General features: G+C 38.7%; 1 protein-coding gene across 2 annotated transcripts in view; it reads right to left on the reverse strand.

Annotated features, from left to right (window-relative positions):
• The window catches only part of ggnbp2 (gametogenetin binding protein 2), a 47,784-nt gene that overhangs the window by 9,500 nt on the left and 12,881 nt on the right, over nt 1–25,403 (reverse strand). The window contains exons 4-12 of one of the 2 annotated variants that reach the window (XM_079815416.1): nt 21,102–21,355; nt 19,781–19,879; nt 18,095–18,208; nt 17,799–18,008; nt 15,731–15,905; nt 12,733–12,915; nt 10,425–10,572; nt 3,491–3,613; nt 3,091–3,245 (exon numbers count right to left, since the gene is read on the reverse strand). In XM_079815416.1, coding sequence (XP_079671542.1) covers nt 3,091–3,245; nt 3,491–3,613; nt 10,425–10,572; nt 12,733–12,915; nt 15,731–15,905; nt 17,799–18,008; nt 18,095–18,208; nt 19,781–19,879; nt 21,102–21,355 — 1,461 coding nt within the window. Of the gene's footprint in view, nt 1–3,090; nt 3,246–3,490; nt 3,617–10,424; nt 10,573–12,732; nt 12,916–15,730; nt 15,906–17,798; nt 18,009–18,094; nt 18,209–19,780; nt 19,880–21,101; nt 21,356–25,403 lie in introns of both variants that reach the window. The other variant, XM_079815415.1, reaches the window with a different exon arrangement.

Below are 25,403 nucleotides of genomic sequence, written 5' to 3' on the forward strand. Positions count from 1 at the left end.
CAAAACGTTTTATGCTGCGTTCACATCGAATAGAGCGTCAAAATTGCGTCTGGTTGGACGCTTGAACATTTTGAATCCCCTCGCGGGTCCACAGCAAAATGGACGCGCGTATAAATCGAGCGTTTGACGCGATATGGACGTGCGTTTAAGGTGCTCCAGGAGAAATGTCATAAAACACCACTCTGCCTCTTTTATTAAACACATTAATATGTGGTTCAGACAAAGTGTGCATATATATGATTATCACTGTAATAACATTAAATATTGTTAAATGTCAGTGTATGTGTGATCAATAATAGCCATTATAAAAGTATGAGTAAAAGGTATAAGAAGCTACACAAGAAATAAAGCAAACAATTCAGTCACACAAAGTCAGCGCTAGTCGGCTACAACGGTAAAAGTTAAATAGCCTAAAAAATAAAGTTATGATACTTCACTTTGCCCTCAGTCTAAACGATTTGGCAGACAACAAATGATAGATTCATGAGAGCAAAGATCGGCCGTTACAAGACGAATTATAGCTGGAGACGCCACAGAGACATCAGAGCCAGCGGCAGAAGGACTGGCTGAGGAACGGCTGATCTCACTGGGGTTAATGATCTCTGAGCGCCGCTGATCCACTGGAGCTCACAACTCCGAGAACGCCAGATCAAATGTTCAAATAGGCGCTCTTTATATAAATAAACCACAGATTTATGCTTTAAACAACTACATTCTCACCTGAAAAAGTCTTTAGTCGTTAAATTTTTTACCCAAAAGTTTCATTCATACTGGAGGCCAGAGGGCGTCCTCGAGCAGAAACGCCACATACGCCTCAGAGAGAAGTGATATAACAACGTTTACAAGAAAATCCCTAATGTGAAGCTAGCGCTGTCCATTTAGGGCTACCGTAGAAACATGGCGGCGCTAAATGGTGGCTTCACTGTAAGGGGACCTGCGGTGTGTGTAGATAGGGTCATTCTTATGTGGCGTTCACACCGGACGCGAATGACGAGAATAATTTGCGCTATTCGCGCAAAGTTGGACACTTTGAGTTTACTCGCTTCATTCGCACATTCACTTCACAACAGATGTGAATTCGCCTCATGGGCGGGGCTTCTGCCAGCGGCTCGTCTCGTTGAGAAATGGCTGACATGGGCTGTGTTTACATGTCATTCTTTGTTTAAATCTACTGTTAATGTGTGACAAAACATTGTTTTAAGACTTTTTCAGTCGATAATGTAGTTGTTTAAAGCTCAAATCTGTGGTTTATTTATATAAAGAGTGCCTATTTTAACATTTTATCTGGTGTTTGTGGAGTTGTGAGCTCCAGTGGATCAGCGGCGCTCAGAGATCATTAACCCCAGCGAGATCAGCCTTTCCTCGGCCAGTCCTTCTGCCGCTGGCTCTGATGTCTCTGTGGCGTCTCCAGCTATAATTCGCCTTGTGAAGATGTAACGGCCGATCTTTGCTCTCATGAATCTATCATTTGTTCCCTGGCAAATCGTTTAGACTGAAGGCAAAGTGAAGTTTCATTACTTTTTTATTTTTAGGCTATAAATTTACGCCGACTTGTTGTAGCCGACTAGCACTGACTTTGAATGTTTGACTGAATTGTTTGCTTTATTTCATGTATAGCTTATTATACCTTTTACTTATACTTTTGTATTATTGATCAAACATAAACTTGCATTTAACAAAAAGAGACTGTGTTGTGTTTCGTGTCATTTAATGTTATCACAGTGATAATCATATTGTCTGAACCAGATATTAATATACAGATTTTCTCCTCATTGTTGTCACTACTAGAGCAAGCTCCTGATTGGTTAACGCGGCGCGAAATATCAGGCAAAGTTCAGATTTTTCAACTTGAGCGATTCGCGCCAATCATGCGTCAAACGCTCAATTCGCGCCGTGTCATTTGCGTCTTTGCATTGACTTAACATGTAAATTACTTGCGCGAATCGCGTCATTCGCGTCCGGTGTGAACGCACCATAAGGCAATAAAAACATAACAGTCTTTATACAGCACTGAAAACATAGTTATGTGTATTATATTGCATTTCTGCCAATAGATTAGTGTTAGACCGATATATCGGGCCGATATTTGCGATTTTTACGTGTATCGGCCGATATAAGGCTGCTGCGTTCGCCAATATTTTTTTTCGCTGCATTATTTCCAGAAAGGCGTCCACAGGGCAGCTCTCGCCGTCTTCAGACTGTCTTGCTCTCCCTCGCGCATATTAATCAAAATCAATTGAGAATTGACACAATGGTAAAAGTTCGAAAGACTGAAGCTTCACGTGGAGCATTGGGAGATTTTCTCCTGAATCACCGCTGGTGTTGCTCTACAAGAGATTAAGTGAAGCGCACCTACACTCTAAAAAATACTGGGTTAAAAATAACCCAAGTTGGGTTGAAAATGGACTAACCCATCAATTGGGTTGTTTTAAGCAAACATTTAACCCAACCGCTGGGTCAAAACAACCCAATTGCTGGGTTAGCCCATATTCAACCCAACTTGGGTTATTTTTAACCCAGCATTTTTTAGAGTGTAGCCATTAAATGACTAGGTTGTAAATAGTTTTAAAATGAAGTATAGTACAGTCAGTGTGCACTTTATTATGCTGCTCGCTTGTTGATACTGTGTGCAATAGTGTCATTATTTTATTTATGCTTAAATATTTATTTTCAGAATTTATTTTCACCACTGAACTCTTTTTTTCTTGTTCTACCTCACCTGTTTTTACTATTTGTTAAATATAGTTTTTTTTAAGTTCAATAAATGTTCCTTTTTTTAAATTGTAAATGTTAAATTGTCATCATGATCATTGTGTCATTTTTATGATGTAAATTGAGGGATTAAAAGCAGTATCGGCTCCAAATATCGGCATCGGCACTAAAAAAATCCATATCGGTCGATCCCTACAATAGATCCTCATAAATACTACACACTGCACCTTTAACATTATGATTGTCTGTTAATATGACTGAAGTCCCCCTTTATCTTGTGATGTTTAGCAGATAAAGCATCCAGTAAGTCAAAATGCAGCTATTTTAATTTCAAAGGCAGTTATGAATCAATAATGACCTCACAAGATGCAAACTCACATGCTCGCCCCTGCAAAGTGACCCCTTGTTTTTTCTTTTCTTCTTCTTATTTTTGCCCGGTGTGTTGTCTTCGGAGTTGGCCCAGCACTCCACACAGCTGTCGACAGCCTCCTCTTCCTTCTCCTCGGAGCAGTGGTGACTACATGAGCACTCGCCTGAAGACAAACCATAATATTAAATCACCATCCGACATCTATTAGGAGAACATTTATGATCCTGACTCTCGCAAAACAAGCTCAAATCTGCCTGGGCTGGCTTTACGCAAAGGTCTGAAATCATCTTGAATCAGTCTGACAGGAAACAAAAATGACGTGTACACGTTTCCAGAATAAGATGCAATGTCAACACAGTTGAAAAGACAAATGTTTGACCATCTATAATCATAATAACGTTGCTTTACCCGTTTCATCATGGTTACACATGCCCTCGGTGCAGGCCACGTCTGAGCCCTCTCTAGAGCCCGTCTCACTGCCCTCCATACTGGAGCAGTAACCACAGTCACTGCCATTACTGTGAGGCAACACTACTAGAGGAACAAACAGGCACAAACACACCAGTCAGAGGCATTCTGGGTAATGGAATTAGTTTATTAAGGGGCAATATTTGCCACCTTATATTCATTTCCAGGGCATTTCTACCTTTATAAGAGTAGATGCATGCATCATCGTGTGTCAAATTCTCACATTTAATCAATATTTCAATTAGAATAGAGCATTCATATGAAATCAGTATCAGCAAAATACATTTTTGCACTGCAGAAGCTGCAGCTAAAGCAATATTTAGATGCATTTACTCAGCATTATTTATGTATGCAATGATAATTGCAATAACCATTAAATGAGACTTTAAAAAGCTATTTTAAAGCTACACTGTGTGATATTTTCCCCCATCTAGTGGTTAAAAGGTATATCCAGTGAATATTAGTTTCTGTTCCTCTCAATTCCGATTTCGTTTTAACTCCTACGGTGGCCGATTTAGTCCAAGATTAACATGGCTTCCAGTTCGTCCTCGTCCACATTCGACACGGTGCCATCGAGTGTTAAAACGCCAAAGGCGAAGCTTGAATTTACGGGTATGTCCCTCTTTGGCTAATGTACTTTCAAGATGGAGGGGCAACATGGCGACCCGCATTCGAACCCTCACCCGTATGTATTTTCAATGGCATATTATAAACGTACGAGAATGTACGAAGTAAATATACATTACGAGTACATATATTTTTGAAAGAACTAAGTGTTTTTAGCTAAGAATAAACTAAAAAAGTTACACAGTGTAGCTTTAAAGGCTCTTAATTTTGTTTTGAGGTCTCCTACAATAGGTTTACATGCATCCAAGGTCAAAAAACACTTTTAATTGTCTCATGATATACATTGCACACCAACTCTCAAATGCCACATTTACATTACATGGTGCAATTGACCCAATTCCGTTTTTTTTTCTCCTCCATGGGATATGACAAAAAAAAAACATGGATTCTGATATTCTCCGATCAGTTTCAGGCCTCATTCATATGTGGGAATAAATCTGATGTGAATCGGATATGTGCATTCGCACCTGCCGTTCAGATCGGATATTCACCTGAAAATGCAAGTCGTACGTCATTGAAAAAAGTGACTTTTTGAAACATTTCGCGGTACAGATTTATCTAATGCGGAGTGTGTGTTAAAGGGCACCTATTATGCCCCTTTTTACAAGATGTCATATTGGTCTTGAGTGTCCCCAAAATGTATCTGACGTTTCAGCACAAAATACCCCACAGATAATTTGGTAACACTTAACAATAAGGTTGTATTAGTAAACATTAGTTAATGCATTAGTTAACATGAACAACATCTCTGTTCAGCATTAGTTAATCTTTGTCAACGTTAGTTCATAAAAAATCCAGCATGGTTTGTTCATGTTAGTTCACAGTGCATTAAAGGTGGGGTAGGTAAGAATGATCTAAAACACTTTTGTCCAAATTTGTTTAAACTTTACATAATTAAGTACATAATTAAAATGTAAGTACTCTGAAAAAGAGAGTAGAAAAATCGAGTGACTCTAGACTTTTTAATCTGCAATAAACACCGCTCATTATTTTCGTCCGGGACGAAACAAGTGATTGGCTTGGGCGACTGTCACTCTCTCTCGTTACCATGGCAACCGCCGCTTTTGCTCCAGGATCCGCCCACATGCGCCCCAGTGTTGCCAAGGGCTACTTCATCACTGTTGCCGCGGCTGTTTTTCATGTCCGCGGGTTGAAGCGACCCCAATTATGTGATGTTTTGCCCCGGGATTTGCGTATTTTAGAAGGAAGCCCTACCAAAAAGACACATTTTACCCCCCAAACGCAATTTTTACCGGAGAAACACGATTGGGCTTGTTTTGGGCTAGTTTTGAGTAGCAATTGGGCGGATTTTGTTGTGAAAACCTGGCAACCCTGGCGCACCCATTTGAGTTCAAGAGGCTGTATTTCTGCTGGACAGGTCATCTTTCATTTTGGTTATACATTTTTTTGGTTTATGTTTTCATGAAGCATGTCTCACTAGCACACGTAGCTGCCTAATATAGCTAACATAACATTACTTAGCATAAAGTTACAATGTTATACACTTAGCGAGCCATTAGTAGAGATGATAAATACTCAATATGCTTAGCTCAAGTTGATCGCTGTCGTGTTGAATTTCGCAAAATGTAACTTTAGATAACAAAATGCGTGTGTAAAAGCTAGTACACCGCATCCAGGAACTTTTTTTAGAACTAAGTTAGCTTTAGCTGCTACCCTCTGTCTAAACTCTTTTACCATGTTCACCGGGAACTTTACCTGCACGTTTATTTCCGCCTTTGGTTTGTTTTTATATACTCTACCAATGTTTACTGATGTTTTTATCTTGTATCTGTGTGTGTCGTAGACACTGTGTTGTGTGTGTATTTTAAACTTTACCAGTATCGTTATTCTAGCTTGATAGTGAGTACTAAAAGACATCTTATTTGTTTATATTCATAATGATAAAGTTAGATTTATTACATGTGATTCTGACATGTCACTACATGCACTTCTTCTCCGCTCGCCTCAGGTTAATAATGCGTCTTTCAGCTGAGCTGATCGCGGTCGGCGTGTTCATGTGTTTTGGGGGCGTGGCTTTGGAAAGAGCCCATAAGGGAGAAGGTGGAGTGAATGGAAATAATGAGCTGTCTTTAAAACAGTCGTGAGAGGTCTACAGGCACTCAATTTTTATACTTTCTTTTTCAGAGTACTTACATTTTAATTATGTATTGATATATAAAGAAAGTTTAAACAAATTTGGAAAAAAAGTTTAAATCTTACCTACCCTACCTTTTACTAATGTTAACAAGATTTTAATAAATGCATTAGTAAATGTTGAAATTAACATTAACAAAGATAAATAAATGCTTTATAGGATTAGTTAAATTATTAGTTCATGTTAACTAGGTGTAGTGAACTAATGTTAACTAATGAACCTTATTGTAAAGTGTTACCGATAATTTATTATAACGTGTTGAAAATGTCATTTTGAGGCCTGTCTATATAAAAAGCGCTGTTTTGGTGTGTACCCCTTTAAATGTAAATGAGCTGCATATCCCCGCCCCGTCTTTAGAAGAGGGCGTAGCATATACATCTCTCAACAATGGCGGATTGCATACAGGTCTCACAGGGCGGGTCTATGTTAAAATGGCAGTGTCAGTCAAACCTTGGGGGCGGGCCTTTGCCGTGTGATGTCACACTACAGAGAATCTGAGAACAGCTTGTTCTGAAACACTGCTTATGATTTTTGGGGATAAAAAAAAAAATACTGGGTGGATTTTTATCGTTATAGGGTGGTTGTTTACACACACTGTCAACACACATTTATGTTCAAACATCATGTAAAAGTGGATTTTGCATAATAGGTGCCCTATTCTGTCGATCTGGAACAGAAATGTGTTACTTTTGAGTGCACGTTGTGGAGACTCTTTATTATATATTATATTATCTTTATTAAATGTCCCTGCTCTTGATATACAATCAATGATGAACATTAGTGAGGAAAAGAAAAAATCTATACAGTGGCAGATTCGGACCCAGAACCTCTGACATGCTTAACACAAGTTCTACCACCAGACCATTAGTGCACACTAATTTTTATAGCGGATCTATGTACATAATCAAGGATTTTGAAATAATATGATTGTTTCTATGAAATCCATGTCAATAAATGAAACTCAATGTACGTTTAGGGTTGGGCGATGTCCCCTAAATTGGTATTTGACGATGTTTACAGTAAAACATCGTGATGGTTGATGATATCGTCGTTGTGGGGGGGGGGGGGGGGTAATTTACTACATCTCTTTACATAAATACTATTTTCTACTTAAAACTATCATTTGGTTATGTTTACTAACCCAAATAATGACTCATCCGCTAGGTTAGGGGGAAGAGTTGAGCTCTTTTTATTTTTATTAGGGCTGTCAAAAGATTAATCGCGATTAATCGTATCCAAAATAAGTTTGGTTTTACATAATATATGTGTGTGTACTCTGTTAATTATTATTTATATATATAAATACACACACATTCATGTATATATTTAAGAAATATTTGCATGTATATACTGTATATACATTTATATAATCTATAATATATATAAATATAAATGTTTTATATATAAAAATAATAATACATGCTTGTGTGTGTATTTATATATAAATAATAATTAACAGAGTACACACACACATATATTATGTAAACACAAACTTTTATTTTGGATGCGATTAATCTTTTGACAGCCCTAATTTTAATATATCTCTTTACATAAATACTATTTTCTACTTAAAAAAACTAATTTGGTTATTTTACTAACCCAGTGTTTTGTATGTGAAGCTGTTTCACGTGAATATTACCACAGGAGTGAAGCACAAAGCTTTGTTTAGCCTAGAACGGAAATAATGGTGAGATAGCACTTCTTTATTCGGTTTTGCGATCTGGACACTCGATTTTCCGTGAATTTTAACAATAGGCCTAGTCCATTTCATCCCAATGGACATGGACATCTCGTTTCCTTTCCCAAATCTTCACTCGCGTCGCACCCATTTTCGCAGGGGATTATAAACTATAATAAACTATTATAACTATTCACATCCTTTACTGTGGTAAAGTATAAAAAACACTGTAGGACGAATACCTTTTTACTTCAAATTTTATTTAACACAGTTTGTTCTTGTTATTAGACTTGGTAAGGCGCGTCAAGTTTGGTTTATTTGAATAGCGCATTTCACACACACCACACACACACCACACACACACACCCAGTGTTTCCCCTACAATGTATTCACAGCGGCGCCGCTGGATTTTCAGCGCCACTGCAAAATCTTCACATGATCAGTAATATCACGACATTCACTTACACACTGTAAAGGAGAGAGAGAGAGATTGACGATGGCCAGAGAACTAAACAAAAATGTAGTCTGCTTACACTTTCACAATATCACAGGGCTGTGATATTAATCTTATTTTCGCTTCCAAGGATTAAAAAAAAAAGATATGAGGTAAAACTATTATAAACTATGCTCGCGCATCGTCTAGCACAACTTCCTTTCCTTCACAGCGCGCGCTGTCATTTCTCCTCAAACATGTATTTAACGTCAGATTCAGCACAATCCGTGATTGTTGGCAAATGCACTCTCCACTTTGGCTAAATTGCAGAACGTGTTTGATTAAATGAAAAGCACAATAATCCGCGCAATAGACGCTGTTTCCAAGTTCAAGGCAGGCGCGTGTGTGTGTGTGTGTGTGTGTGTACGCACGCTGCGAAACGGACCGACTTTATGCTTCGTGTGCGCGACTAAACCATCAAATACACAACAAAATAGCCTATATGTCAAAATGACAGGCTTGGAGAGTATTCACTTAAACACAGTTTAGCTTAAATGGGCGTAAAAGGGAGAATGATTTTAGATCTGCGTCTTAAAGGGGCAGCATCTAATAAACTTGGTGACGATTGAGCCATAATGTGAATCAAAACAACAATATCAACAATCAAAACAACAATATAAATATAAATATATATATATAAATATAAATATAAATATATATTTATATATATATATATATATTCGATTAATAAAAACGTAAGGTAAAAAAAAACATCATGTAATAATATTTCACAATATTAGGCTAATGTTTTTTCCGGTATTTTTAATTAGATAAATGCAGGCTTGATAAGCATGAGACTTTTTGCAAAAACATAAAATAGTATCCAAATTTTTCCAGTATTTTTTATTTTTTTTTAGATATTGCCCCTTTCTTACATTTGAGCCCTTGCCCCTTAGGAACTTTCTGCACGTCCCTGCAGGTTATTGAAGTAAAATAGGCTATAAGATAGTCACCTTTTAAACTAATGAAAAGCTTAATTTGGATTTTAATGTTCAAAATGTCTATTTCTATCCACAAAACTTGCCAGAAGTCATGGTTTAAGGTTTTTTTTTTTTTTTTTTATTCCGGAGGTGCATGCCCCCGGACCCCCCAACGAGCGGCTAACCTCCGGCACGTAACAGCACCGCTGCTGGAAAAAATTCTAGGGGAAACACTGCACACCACACACACACACACACCACACACACACCACACTCGCAACGGGGGCGTGACATCACGATGGACGATAGGACAACCCTATGTACTATTGAAATTGATTTCTCGATATGCTATATTTGTTCGTTTCGCCAAGTGTAGTGTAAATGCAGATATCAGATATGGGTCACTTTTCACACGCTGGATCTACGTCATATTCTCGCGCATGCGTCGTGGAGACGCACACGGAAGACAAGAAGAGGTTGGATTAAGTCGTTATTTTGATTTTTTTTCGCACAAAAACTATTGTCGTCGCTTCTTAAAATTATTGTAGAGTCACTGTGGTGAGATGGACTTTGTAACGACGTTTTAAGAGCCTTTTATGGGTCTTGTGAGTGTGAATGTACTGAATGCCAATGGAGGCCTATCTGAAGCCTTTCTCAGCATCAGCTTTACACTAAAATATCTTCATTTGTGTCTGAAGATGAACGGAGGTCTGACGGGTGTCCAACGACATGAGGGAGAGGAATTAATGACAGAATTTTCATTTTTGGGTGAACCAACCCTTTAATCATGCTGATATCTGGGAAAAACAGCACGCTTGCTCATTTGATATTGCTAACTATATCATGGAAATATGACAATCTCATACAGGGACATGTATTGAATTTCGGGGTCATTGTTAGTGCATTCCACTAGGCTACATCCCGCAGTGAAAGCGTTCAGAATCAAGCCATGCATTAGCGCAGACGATATATATCGCACATCCTCCCCAAGCTCTCTTTACCTTTCTTGGTTTTGGGGGAGCGCAGGATGGAGGCGGCGGGGCAGGTGCAGGAGGAACTCTCGCTGGTGATGATGACCTCCACACTGCCGCCCAACTCCTCTCCACTGCCACACGACTTACAGCCGCCGTCCACAGACTCAGACGAACCCTGCGCAAAGACAACGAGGACGACAGACAAAGATCAGTCAATTGTGAGTAGCAATGAACTACATTTTTCAGCTGTTTAAAGGGTTAGTTCACCCAAAAATGAAAATTCTGTCATTAATTTCTTACACTCATGTCGTTCGACACCGTCAGACCGTTCATCTTCAGAAAACAGATGAAGATATTTTAGTGTAAATCTGATGGCTCTGAAAGGCCTCCATTGGCTCAATGCACGGTTCACTCTCAAGACCCTTAAAAGACACTAAAGACGTCGTTACAAAGTCCATCTCACTACAGTGGTTCTACAATAACTTTATGAATCGGCGACAATAGTTTTTGCGCGCAAAAAAACCTAAATTACGACTTGTATAGTGATGACGATTTCAAAACAAGGCCTCATGAAGCTTTGAAGCGTTATGAATCAGTGAGTCGATTCATGATTTGGATCGCGTGTCAAACTGCTGAATCGACTCACTGATTCATAACGCTTCGAAGCTTCATGATGCCGTGTTTTGAAATCGGTCATCACTGTAAACTCGTTATTTAGGGGGTTTTTTTGCGCACAAAAACGAATTCTCATCGCTTCATAAAGTTATTGTAGAACCACTGTAGTGAGATGGACTTTGTAACGACGTTTTAAGTGCCTTTTATGGGTCTTGTGAGTGTGAATGTACTGAATGCCAATGGAGGCCTATCTGAAGCCTTTCTCAGCATCAGCTTTACACTAAAATATCTTCATTTGTGTCTGAAGATGAACGGAGGTCTGACGGGTGTCGAACGACATGAGGGTCAGTCATTAATGACAGAATTTTCATTTATGAACTAACCCTTTAACAGTACAGTTTTGAAAACAACTTAGCATCTTTTTGTTGTATGTGTTAATGGTCACCATAATTGAGATCCAAATTATTTTTATACCACATAAATATTGCCGATTGTGAAATATCAATGATATCATCTGATAGTTATTATATATACACACACTACAGTTCACATTTTCAGCAAGGATGCATTCAATTGATCATTAACCCCTGAAGACATTTTAAAACGGTTGTTTTCTGAAGGGGCATACACTAATTTAAAGACTCATAACTCCAAAACTATAGCAAGGAGTAGGGCTGCACAATATATCGCAAATGTACATATCGCAAGGGCACGCAATATCTGAATGATTTTAATAGGCTACTTCAACATTGTGAAAATTGTACGTTTTAGGTTGATGCATATAGACTTGCTTGACGTTAAAAAGAGCTATTAAACACAATAACTTGCGAAAAACAACTCGCGCTGTCTGCTGTCTGACACACACACACCGAAACGTGCCGTTCTTTTTTTCGTGTCTTGTTACACACTCGAACTGTCAAATACACACAGATATGTCAAAATGGCCGTCTTGATGAGTATTCATATTAACATATCAGTTGGGGAAAAAAGAAACAAATTCGTGTTAATAGGATCTGTGCATTAGGTCTTAAAGTGACAGCAGCCTAATACTGTAAACCTGCCGAGGTCTGTCAAACAACAAAAGAAAAAGAGAAAATCACTCAGTGCTCTTGGCTGAATAACATTAGTAGCTTTATTATGTATCAGTGTATGTTTAATTCATGTGAAGACTGCTGTTTTTAGTTCTTATTTTTAATAACAAAGATAAATGAAAACAAAAACAATTGTCCGTCCCTAGTCCAGGTGTCTTTGTTCACCTGTATGTTCTTGATGTGAAGTTAGGTTGAATAACTATATATTAGCAAGTCAAGCAAAGAGTTTTTGGTATTTAAATATTGCCATTACATGTTTTGTTTGTTTACATTGATGTTAAAATTATATTGTCAGATTTGTGACATAAAACACTGCTGGTCACTTTCAGAAGTTGCAGCAATGCTTTCTTTTCCCAGAAAGAATGTAAAACACATAAATGGTATCATTCTAGTTTTTTAAGGCCACCTAATATAAAGTGGGGCCAGAATGATTAGTGAAGAATCATGTGACACTGAAGACTGGAGTAATGATGATAAATCCAGCTTTGCTCACAGGAATAAATGACACTTTACTATAGATTCCCGCTCAAATACTTTTTCACAATATTATTTGTTCAAGTAAATGCAGCCTTGGTGAGCAGAACAGACTTTAAAATCATAAGCTTTTAGAGAAGAGGAACAGTCATTACCTCATCGAGGCTCTTATCTTTTTCTCCCTCCGCCTCTTGCTCAAAACCACACTTGTTTTTGCGCCTGTTCTTGCGTTTTTGCCTCTTCTTCTCCTGCTTGAGTTCTTTGGCTCTCTCCTCTTCTGAGAGCTCCTCACAGAGCTGCTCCAGCCTGCTGATGCCCTGAACCCTCTCCACCGCCATCTGAACATCATTCAACATTCGGATCAGGTGAGCTTCACAGACAACACTTTACACAAGCACAAAATAAGGCTGCTAACTGCTAATAAAGTCCAGTTTGTGGGGAACCTCAGGTGGTCTAAATATCACAAGCATTTTATTTGACATCCGTCTTATGTGGCGTTCACACCGGACGTGATTCGCGCGAAGGTGGACGCGTGTACATTTTGAGTTTACTCGTACGAATCGCGCGTGACATTCACTGCACAACATGGGCGGGGCTTCCGCCAGCAGCTCGTCTCGTTGAGAAATGGCTGACATGGGCTGTGTTTACATGTCTTTTTTTTGTTAAAATCTACTGTTAATGTGTGACAAAACATAGTTTTAAGACTTTTTCAGTCGATAATGTAGTAGTTTAAAGCTCAAATCTGTGGTTTATTTATATAAAGAGCGCCTATTTGAACATTTGATCTGGCGTTTTCGGAGTTGTGAGCTCCAGTGGATCAGCGGCGCTCAGAGATCATTAACCCCAGCGAGATCAGCCTTTCCTCAGCCAGTTCTTCTGCCGCTGGCTCTGATGTCTCTGTGGCGTCTCCAGCTATAATTCGTCTTGTAACGGCCGATCTTTGGTCTCATGGATCTATAATTTGTTCCCTGGCAAATCGTTTAGGCTGAAGGCAAAGAGAAGTTTCATTACTTTATATTTTTAGGCTATAACTGTACGTTGCAGTTGTAACGTTAGCCTACTAGCACTGACTTTGAATGTTTGACTGAATTGTTTGCTTTATTTCATGTATAGCTTATTATACCTTTTACTTTTACTTTTGTATTATTGATCAAACAAACTTGCATTTAACAAAAAGAGACTGGGTTGTGTTTCGTGTCATTTAATGTTATCACAGTGATAATCATATTGTCTGAACCAGATATTAATATACAGATTTTCTCCTCATTGTTGACACTACTAGAGCAAGCTCCTGATTGGTTAACGCGGCGCGAAATATCTGCCAAAGTTCAGATTTTTCAACTTGAGCGATTCGCGCGAATCGCACGTTCAAAACGCTCAATTCGCATCCTTCGCGCCGCCTCAATCGCGCGAATCTCGCCGCCTCAATCGCGCGAATCTCGCCGCCTCATTCGCGCGAATCGCGGCGCAGAATGCCATTTCGCGTCTCTGCATTGACTTAACATGTAAATCACTCGTGCGAATCGCGTCCGGTGTGAACGCACCATTAGAAGTGTAATTTTCTTGCAACCTTGTATACGGCTCAAAACCCTGTGATCTTGACATTTTAGCATCCTATTCATGGAATTTGATTTATGATTTAATGCCATATCAGCAACAATGGCTATATTCATGGCAATCAACAGTATCAATACATTGTTTACAATAATTTAACAATTAATAATCACTATACAAAATCAGTTATATATACCAATAACAACAACAGCAATAATAACACCAATAACATAGAATCTTTCAATTTAATATTTGACAGAAATTCTAAAATTACTCCAGGAGAAACCTTTTTAAAAATGTGTTTTCTGAATAAAACCGTTCTCTAATATTATTTTAAAAAGGACATTCTATTAAAATATGTTTTACACTCGTGAAAACACAGATCACAAACCGGTTTCTCTTCCCCGTTCAATAAATAGGAATGAGTGAGTCTTGAATGTCCAATTCAGCATCTCGTATGTATACAACCTGGTCATATCTATTTTCAAAATAATAACTCCTTGATTTAAAACTGGATTCACCTCATCTAATTTGTTATTTACACATTCGTTCCATTCGCCATTTCTTGTAAATGTACAGGTTCAATATGGGTTTAACGCAGAGGTGGACAGTAACGAAGTGCATTTACTTGAGTACTGTACTTAAGTACACTTTTTGAGTATCTGTACTTTACTCAAGTATTATTTTTTAGTGAAACTTTTACTTTAACTTTACTACATTTGAAAGACAAATATCATACCTTTTACTCCACTATATTTCTATCAAGGTCCTCGAAGTCAAAAGTCGTTTCTGTAGCAGCTTTGCAAGTCAGTGGATGATTTTCTTTCTTCTTCAAAAGATTTTTTTTTTTTTGCAAAATGTAAATGTCTGGGAGAAAGAGAAGTTTTGTGCCTCTGAGATGCCAGAGCACGAGTACTGAATAGAGCTTTCTTTTGTGTGTTTTTTCGCACTTAAACAGACCAATACACACAAAATGTCAATTTTCATTTTGGAAAGTATTCACGTAAACAAAGTTGATTATGTCTTAAGTGAACGTAAACAGTTGGGGGAATATCAGATGTGTATCAGTGTGTAGGATTTGTGCATTCAGCCTTAAAGGGACAGCAGCTTTATAAAAAGCTTTGTAACTTTTAAGTATTTAAATTAGTTCAATGTGGTCGTATGCTAGCATGTCGGATGGAGCATCACAGACTGGCTTAAACCACCGCGCATTTACACAACAATGCAACAATAATAAAATAATGCATTGACATAAAAAAGGAAATTTACTTTTGATACTTAAGTACTTTTAAAAGCAAGTACTTCTGTACTTTTACTTAAGTAAAAATAGTTTTTAACAACTTTCACTTGTAACAGAGTAATATTTGACCAGTAGTACTTTTACTTTCACTCGAGTAATGGAGTTGTGTGCTTTGTCCACCTCTGGTTTAACGTCAGATGCTGGTATTTTACATTCTGTCATTTCCAACTGAAGTGCTTCCTTTGCTGCTTTATCTGCTTGTTCATTACCAGTCAAAGTAACCCATATTCCTATTCATGGAAAGCACAATTCAGGTATTCAGAAATAATCACAACATGAATATGAGGCGAAAGCACTACCTCGAAGCTTTTGCGCAGCGCATCAATGCCCAAATAGAAGAGCATCTGCCACGTCTGCTCCTCCGCTCGCAGCTTCTGCCAGATTCTGTGCAGCCGCTCGTACAGGTGGATCCCTAAACACGTCAACACCTCCTCCTGGGCGATGTCTATGGTCTTTGCGTGTCTCTCTCGACGCCTGTAAATGATCCAGACAGTGTTAATGAGGGTATGTGCATGATAATGGAATTATTAGGGAAGGGCAAAAATATGGTATCACATTATTTTTCAGGTGGGAATCCACAATCTTGTCACGATTCTTTTTAATGTTGGTTTAAAGGGGTGATGAATTGAGATATCAACTTTCCCATGACAGGGTTTTTCCGAGAAGGGGCTCGCTGCAGCCTGCGGTGGATGTCCAACCCGGCCCACATCCAAGTGTGACGTCAGAGGCCAGGCCAATGCCGCCCTGCAGCCGATTTTTTAAGATTTTATTGGTCATATCAATCACAGTAGCTAGACTGCCTCTACACCAAACACTGATCCCTAAACCTACCCATCACTGTAACGAATTAAAGGTGAACTATGTAGGATTTTTGCAGTAAAATATCCAGAAACTACTAGGCCAGTGTTATATATTTTGTTCAGTTGAGTACTAAGAATATCCCAAATGTTTTCAACTATTTGTAAATCGTGAGAAAATTGCTATTTTAACCAAGGAACCGGGACGTGTGAGCTATGCGTTTGAGGGAGTCGCATGTCGATTGCGTCATATCTGCGTCACCCTCGGTTTCCGGTTTTATTCAGTGAAACACTTTACTCTCACTGCATTTTGAACAAGTGTCATAGCAGCCGCCGAGCGAACGTCATAACTTCCTTTTCAACACACTCAGATATATCTAATACGATAAACAGAGTTGCGTTACCTCATACTCATGACTGCAAAAGAGGAAGTAGCGCCGGCAACCGTGTCATAATAAAAGTCCTGCCGGCGACTATGCCATAATAACAGTCCCGATCTTCAATCGCTCCTGCCTTGCTCAGCTCCACAACACTCGCTCCTGCTCTGCTTCAGACTACAGTAATGTTAATAATCGCATCCATCAACTTGATTTCTGCCCGAGTCCTATCCTGACTGTTTTCCACCGGCTGTGAGGTGAAGATCACATGTCCCAAGATTCTGCGCTCAAACGTGGCGTCATCAAACTACGCCTTTGTTTTGAACAGGCGACCTCTAGTGGACGGAAAAGTTACATAGTGTAGCTTTAAGTACTGATTGCCTACACCAAACTCTTTTCCCTAAACCTACCCGTAACTGTAACCAATGAAATTAGCTGCAGGGCGGGATTTCTGACGTCACACTTGGATGTGGGCGTAGTTGGATATCCACCGCAGGCTGCAGCGAGCCCTACTTGGTTTTTCCTGGGTCAAAATAGTGAACACGCCGTCCTTAAAGGGAAAGTTCACCTCTAAAATGATGTCATTATTTACTCACTCTAATATTGTTCCAAACCTGTATTCATTTCTCCATGACAGAATCTTCATTTTTGAGTGAACTATCCCTTTAATGTTAATACAACAACAAAAGACAAAGAGAAAATCACTCACTGCTCTTGACTGAATAACTAATACAGTAGCTTTAATAAGAATCAGTGTATATTTTATAGTGAAGTCTATAGTGTTTTATTTTTACATTTATTCATTCAATTTCATACTTAAATGCTGCTGTACAGCTCTGAGCTGCCAGTGTAAATCTTTATATATATTTATTTTATATCATACAATACACTAGGAATGCGTACAAGGGGTTTTTTAAAGTAATGTTTTAAGTTTAAGTAAGGTTTTTCAATTATTTTAAGTAAAATAAAGAAATAAAAAGTCTTTTTTCTCCTTAACCTCTTGCTGTTCCTGTCGCCTAAGAATAGAATAGCAAAAAACTGATGTGACAGGCCATCAGAACCGAACCGAAAACCGTGGTTAAAAACCGAGGTATGTATTGAACCGTGGAATAACTGTTTTGTTGCATCTCTAGATGATACGGTATACTTTTAATTCATATGACATATCAAATAAACTCCACATGGACACTCACTCATAACCCCCCGCGAATTCTGGTTCTGCCCGGCCCAGTAAGTGAGCGATGAAGTCGGTCTCACAGCAGACGTGGATGTGGCGCTCGTGTGGGCAGCAGCGCAAACCCTCATACAGAGCCGCACAGTAGCCCTTCTCTTTACTGCAGTCCAGATCCCCCACCAGGATGTTATACGCTCTCAGAACCTTGTTCTTACAGTCCGTACAGAACCTGAGAATGATGTCGGAGAGAGACAAAATCAGAGAAAGCAAATAAAAAATTGTCATAGGTGTATGCGTGACATCACGATCTCTCACCGGTGTTTGCGCAGGTACGTCTCCAGAGTCTCTAATAGAGAGGAACTGTCAATCAGAACCACTTCATCACGACAGTCCTGTGACATCAGCTCCCATACGTCCATCCAGCTGCCCCTGCAGGACGGCAAGCACCGTTAAACCAACCAAGCGTACTCATATGAGTAGGGATTAGGGATGCGCGGTATAGAGACAGAGCGTATTTAGGCCACGCCCACACCTGGGGGGGGGGGGAACAATCCAACGCTCTCCATTGACTTTGCATTGCGTGAGGCTGCATTTCGGACTTATAACAAAAAACAGAACAATGTCTAAAAGCTGATATGTGACAAAGTGTACAGCAAACAAGCTAAAAAACACAGAAATACGTTTTTATAAGCTGTCGACCCAAAAAAACGAGAGTTTAAGGAGACAAAAGTGGCTAAAGGCAGTAAAACGTGACGCTTCAGCAGGAAGAATGGGTCAATTTTGGGATCTGACACTCAGTTTGTCTATGTGTGCTGTAAATATGTTGTCACTGTTAAGTCAAATATCCAAATGTCAGTTTTATATATGATATTTCCTGTCTCTGATTACGTTCCCCTCTAGTGTGTGTACTTCTCAGTGTAATATAACGTGTCTCAATGGCCTGTATCCACTTTTTTGTCCTAAAACACTCGTTTTTTGGGTCAATAGCTTATAAAAACGTCTGGGTTTTTGGTTGTGGGTTTTTTAGCTTGTTTCCTGTACACTTTGTCACATATCAGCTTTTAGACATTGTTCTGTTTTTTCGTTATAAGTCCGAAATGACAAGGAAGCCGCTTCACGCAATGCTAAGTCAATGGAGAGCGTTGGATTGTTTTCCCCCCCGGTGTGGGCGTGGCCTTCAGATTATGACGCTATCGCTCTGTCTCTATACCGGTGCTGGGAAAATACCGGTATTTATTTTATTTTAAATGGTCATGATTTTGCTCATTTCGATATATGCTGCTGTTCCGAAGTTCAGCGCGCTACCCAAACTGACGTGAAACCGGCAAATGTGGCAACAGAAAAAAATGAATACAACAGTTGAATCTCACTCACTCAAAACTAATTCATAAAAAGAGTAGACGTGAAATGTGGAATTACTTTGCTTATAAAACTGCTGAAGAACCATCAAACCTTGCCACGCATCAGTCACTTAATTCCTGACTTGTAAGACATTAAAGGGTAACTTCAGTGATTTAGCATTAGGCTTTGTATCAGTAGAAACCCGGTAGTATATTCAAATGATGGTACTTTCCCCCCTCATATCCCCATGAGACGAGAGAATTATGCATTTTATTTCTGGAAAAATTCCTGGATTTTATTTTTTAAACAAAAATAGTTTAGCAACAGTGCACTTTGTATTTTTTGCACTTTCAGACCGCTCTATTTATTGGTGTATAAATAAGATTTGTTTTGTTTTCTATGCAAGGAGGGAGTGATTGTTATAAATAAAATGGCTTGTTCAGTGGTGTTGTAATTGTGTCAAAAACAGAAGAATAACAGTAAATAAATATCGGTTCTGTATATCGGTTATCGGGCACATAAAAACAAAAATTATCGGTACTGAAAAAAATCAATATCGGTCGATCACTAATAAAGTCCACACTAGAGGTTAGCGGTCAAGGAAGTAAGGAATACATTGAAATATCAAATGTCACATGATGATTAAAAAACCGGACTCACCCTAAAGGCTTCGGTTTGTGCGTGTCTAAAGAGTGCAGCTGACAGCGTTTGTTCTTTTTGCTCTTGGGGATGGAATCAATTATGTTGTTTAACTTTGACCTGCAACAAAGGAATAAAAAGCACACGTTAAAATAAAAGACAACACAGCTAAAATACACAGACAACTATTCAAACGGCATATCCTTTATATTTGAGGGGCGGGGCAACCTGTCACTCACATAAGATCCACCAATAGAAAACTATCACTAACCCAATCAATTCTCCATGGACAAAATCAAGCCCCGCCCTACATTTTGCTCTTGTTCGGGAAGATATAATTCCATTTCATGCCAACTGTTAAAGGGTTAGTTCACCCAAAAATGAAAATTCTGTCATTAATTACTGACCCTCATGTCGTTGGACACCCGTCAGACCTCCGTTCATCTTCAGACACAAATGAAGATATTTTAGTGTAAATCTGATGGCTCTGAAAGGCCTCCATTGGCTCAATGCACGGTTCACTCTCAAGACCCTTAAAAGACACTAAAGACGTCGTTACAAAGTCCATCTCACTACAGCGGCTCTACAATAACTTTATGAATCGGCGACAATAGTTTTCAGCAGTTTGGCGGTTTGACTCGCGATCTGAATCATGAATCGACTCACTGATTCATAACGCTTCGAAGCTTCATGATGCCGTGTTTTGAACTCGTCATCACTATACAAGTCGTTATTTAGGTTTTTTTTGCGCACAGAAAATATTCTCGCCGATTCATAAAGTTATTGTAGAACCACTGTAGTGAGATGGACTTTGTAACGACGTCTTTAGTGCCTTTTATGGGTCTTGAGAGTGAACCGTGCCATTGAGCCAATGGAGGCCTTTCAGAGCCATCAGATTTACACTAAAATATCTTCATTTGTGTCTGAAGATGAACGGAGGTCTGACGGGTGTCCAACGACATGAGGGGAAGTAATTAATGACAGAATTTATTTTTGGGTGAACTAACCCTTTAACTTTAGAAATAAGGACTTGATTAGCTAGTAAGGCTGATGATTTATAGATTATAATAAATTCTCTGCCCACCATTCCCCCAAAATTAATGTTATTATTTGGAATAACTTGCACTAATTAAATCACACACACACACACACACACACACACACACACACACACACACACACACACACACACACACACACACACACACACACACACACACACACACACACACACACACACACACACAATAAGACCAGTAAATGGCATCAATCTTGACTTTATGTTTCCTTCAGTTGGTCTGGAAACATGAGGAAAACGTTAAACAGTGTTGGCCGCACTTACCCATGAACATAAAAGAGTGTGTAGAGTTTCCTGGGGTCAGTGAGACAGGCCCGTGTGACAGACAGCACTCCGGAGGATCCCACTGTCAGCGGCTCCAGGGCGAAGTATCCAGAGTCCGTGAGCTGAGAGAAGAGATGCTCCACACTGCGCCGGCAGCCCACACACACCACAGACTGAGACAGCGCGCTGATGACCTCACGTGACATCACCATCAGCGCCATGTTCAGGTCCTGCTGCTTTAGCATACTGTGATGCTGGGGGACAAAACACAAAAAAGCATTAGAAATCTGATTCACTATCGTTTTGTTTGGACCTTGTGCCTTGTGGAAAAGTGATTTGGATTGTGTACACACTGGGGGTGTAACGGTACACAAAACTGACGGTTCGGTACGTACCTCGGTTTTGAAGTCACGGTTCGGTACGAGTTCGGTACAGCAGATTTACAAAATTGCTTTTTATTTATTTTTTATATTTAACAGTGGTTTACTGGAGAAAAAGTGTCCTTGAATGAATTAAATTATATCTAAAAGTTTATTTAAGATATTTCTGTAAATGATATAGGGAGCCCTTACTTGTACATTAATATTAAAGGTTCACAACAGAGCCCAAACTATTAGCCTAAATTCAGTTGCTATTTATTTTTAGGTATAATAATCAACACTCAAATAACACATTGTAGGGCTGTGCAATTAATCGAATTTCGATTTCGATTTTGCCTCCCAACGATCACCAAAATAGTACAATCGAGAAAAAACGATTATTTTGCCTTGCGTTATGAATGAAACGCGCATGCGCTCATCCGCCCCTCCCGAAGCCACAAATCTCTCTCAGTTCGGGAATCTCGTGTGCATATCATCCGCTGGAATTTAAAAACTCGGCGCGAGTAAAGATGGCAGAAGGAGGGCAGTTACAGCAGCGTTTGGTGAACAAAAAAGGCAAAACCAACTCCGTTGTCTGGGAACAGTTTGGCTTCGAGGAATCAGACGACGAGCAGAAACATGCTACGTGCAAGATTTGCTACATGTAGTGGCTGCAACGCAAGGGAACATCACGAATTTGTTTAACCACTTGAAAATTAAACAGAGTGACCTATGACAATCTAAAAAAGAAAAAAAAACTGACGAGAGCAGGGGTGCCGTGTAAACGTCCTTTTTTCCCCTCATATTTTTCAAATAATTCTCTCTTTGTAAACTTTGTTCAATGCATGCGAGTGCTGCCGTATGTTTGAATATGACCAGTCGTTTTCGCCGTCATCACCCGGGTTTAGTGCCAGAAGACGCGAATGAGAAGCCGCGCGCGCTGTGAGGAAATGTGTCTCTGTGCGCTCATCCGAGAGCGCGCACACGTCTCTCAGCGCGCAAATATTGAGTTCTCTTTCAAGTCTTGCTCTTGAACGGACAAACTCACACAAAACGTATGTCAACATGTCCATCTTGATGAGTATCCTAGCAGACATAGTCTGTATATGCCTTGAGTAAACTTTATACAGTCGATAAAGACGACGCATATCCGATCCGGATTGAATAGCTTTTGTAAGTTTAATAGGATTCATCTTTAATTTATGCACTCAAATATGCAATGTTATTTTACATTTGAGACATTTCTGTACCTGAAAACTAATGTTAGACGTACATGAAAAGCATATCTAGCCGAACCATATTGTTGATCTTATTTATTTGTGATTATCATTTTTACGTGAATACTTTTATACTTTGATTTGAATATATGTTATATTATTTATTTTAATAGTTCAAAAAGTACAACAAATGTTACAATTTCAATTGAATTGTTGAAAGGTGTATTTTTAATAAATACAACACATTCCCAAAGTCATGTGAAATAATCGTGTTACATAATCGTGATTTCAATATTGACCAAAATAATCGTGATTATGATTTTTTCCATAATCGAGCAGCCCTAACACATTGTGTGCAAATATGTAAACTTCACATAAGGCAGTTTTTGCATTAACTTCTAAATCTAATTATAAAATAGTTTTTTTCTCCAAATCGTTGTTGAAATATAATAATTTATATACAGTGTTTGTCATTTTCATGACAGGTTTATTTAACATGCATGAAATAATCAAGACATCACTAACAGGTTAAGTAGAATATAATGAATATAACGGCTAATATAGAGCATATATTTAGCGAAAGAGTTGATTTCTCTAGTGAATAAAATTCTGTGGACACTGAATGACTGCCTGAGGTAAATGTGATGCTAACGTTACATGACATTGTTTAGTTCACAAGCAGTTATATTGACATCTTTCCGCAGTTGAAACACTGATTTAGCGATTACACCACATATATACATGACAGTAAATTGTAATGTATCCTCAGCATACCTTCAGATCGTCATTCATGTTTATTCTTGAATCTTTAGTAACAGATGATCGATCGCCTTCACAGATGATCGCGCGTGCGCGTCGCGCGGCCGCTTGAACTGTGACCAGTCACGCCACATAGAGCGTCAAAACGGCATTTATCGTTTGAATTTCGTGATAAAATGGACTGAATACTTAATATGTTCGTGTGGGAACTCGGATTGAAGTGTGTTCCGCGCTTACAACAAGCCGACAGTGAACTGTTAAAGATTACATTCATAACCGTTCGACGCGTGCACCGTACCGGAAGCCCTGTACCGAAACGGTTCAATACGAATACGTGTACCGTTACACCCCTAGTACACACACACACACACACACACACACACACACACACACACACACACACACACACACACACACACACACACACACACACACACACACACACACACACACACACACACACACACACACACACACACACACACACACACACACACACACACACACACACACACACACACACACACACACACACACACACACACACACACACACACACACCAGGGTATCTGCAGGTTTCACCAAGTCAAATTTAAGACTTTTTAAGACCATTATGATTTAAATTAAAGACCTATATCACGCAATTAAAAAAGAAAAACGTACAAAAGGAAATTCCGAATCACAAAATTACTTGCAAAGCAAATTAATTTATTCAAATTGAACAAAATATTAGTAAACTTGCACTTCCTCATAGCTCAATCCCACCAGGATTAATATACAAACACACTACCGGTCAAAAGTTTGACAACGGTAAGATTTTTTTAATGTTTTTACATTCTGCTCACCAATGCTGCATTTATGTTATTAAAAATACAAAAAAAGCTGTAATATTGTGACAGTTCTGTTGTGACTGTTCTCTATGTGAATATATAGTAAAGTGTCATTTATTCCTGTGATCAAATCATCATTACTCCAGTCTTCAGTGTCACATGATCCTTCACTAATCACTCTCATATGAGGATCTGATGATCAACAAACATTTATGATTATTATCAGTGTTGAACACAGTTGTGTAAAACATTTTTTTTAGGATTCTTTGATGGATAGAAAGTTCTAAAGAACAGCATTTATCTGAAATAGAAAGTTTAAAAAATATATTTCTGAAGGATTATGTGACTCTAAAGTCTGGAGTAATGATGCTAAAAATTCAGCTTTGAATCACGGAAATAAATTGCTTTTTAAAATATATATTGAAATAAAAAAGTTATTTTAAATTGTAAAAAAAAAAAATTCACAATAATACTGTTTTTGCTGTATTTTGGATCAAATAAATGCAGCCTTGGTGAGCAGAAGAGACTTCTTTAAAAACATTTTAAAATCTTACCGTTCTCAAACTTTTGATCGGTTGTGTGTGTGTGTGTGTGTGTATATACTTTTTTTGTGAGATCAAAATGACTGATTCTGTGGTAGTCATTTTCAGAAATGTGCATGGTTTTTTTCTTTCATAATTAGGATGCCACATTTACCATATCATTATGTTAGATGCACAATAATCACACATGGCAATAAAACAAACAAAATGCATGAATATTGTTTGACAATAGGACAAATAAATACAACTTAAATATGCAGATACAAACAGTGCTTTAATTAGTTTAGGTAGGCTACTGTTTGTTTTTTTCCCGTTGTTGTTTGATTAATATTAACGACACAGGCAGGAGCGGGTATAGGATAGGCTATATTGGGTTGCTTTCACTTTAAGACCAACAGTAATGAGGCTAGATTCGGTAACGTACACTCGCGCGAGCGCTGACCGGCGGCAAACGTGTGCACAGAATCCGGCATCGAGTCTGACATCGGTCCGTGTTTCAGTAGCGAATGAATTCGGGGTTTACATCGCTTTTTAAACTCTTTTTTTAGTGCTATCGGGCATATCATACTTTTATTTGGTCATTATGCGAGATGGC

Source organism: Gobio gobio (genome assembly GCF_949357685.1).
Source record: "Gobio gobio genome assembly, chromosome: 4".
In the NCBI taxonomy this organism is placed as follows: Eukaryota; Metazoa; Chordata; class Actinopteri; order Cypriniformes; family Gobionidae; genus Gobio; species Gobio gobio.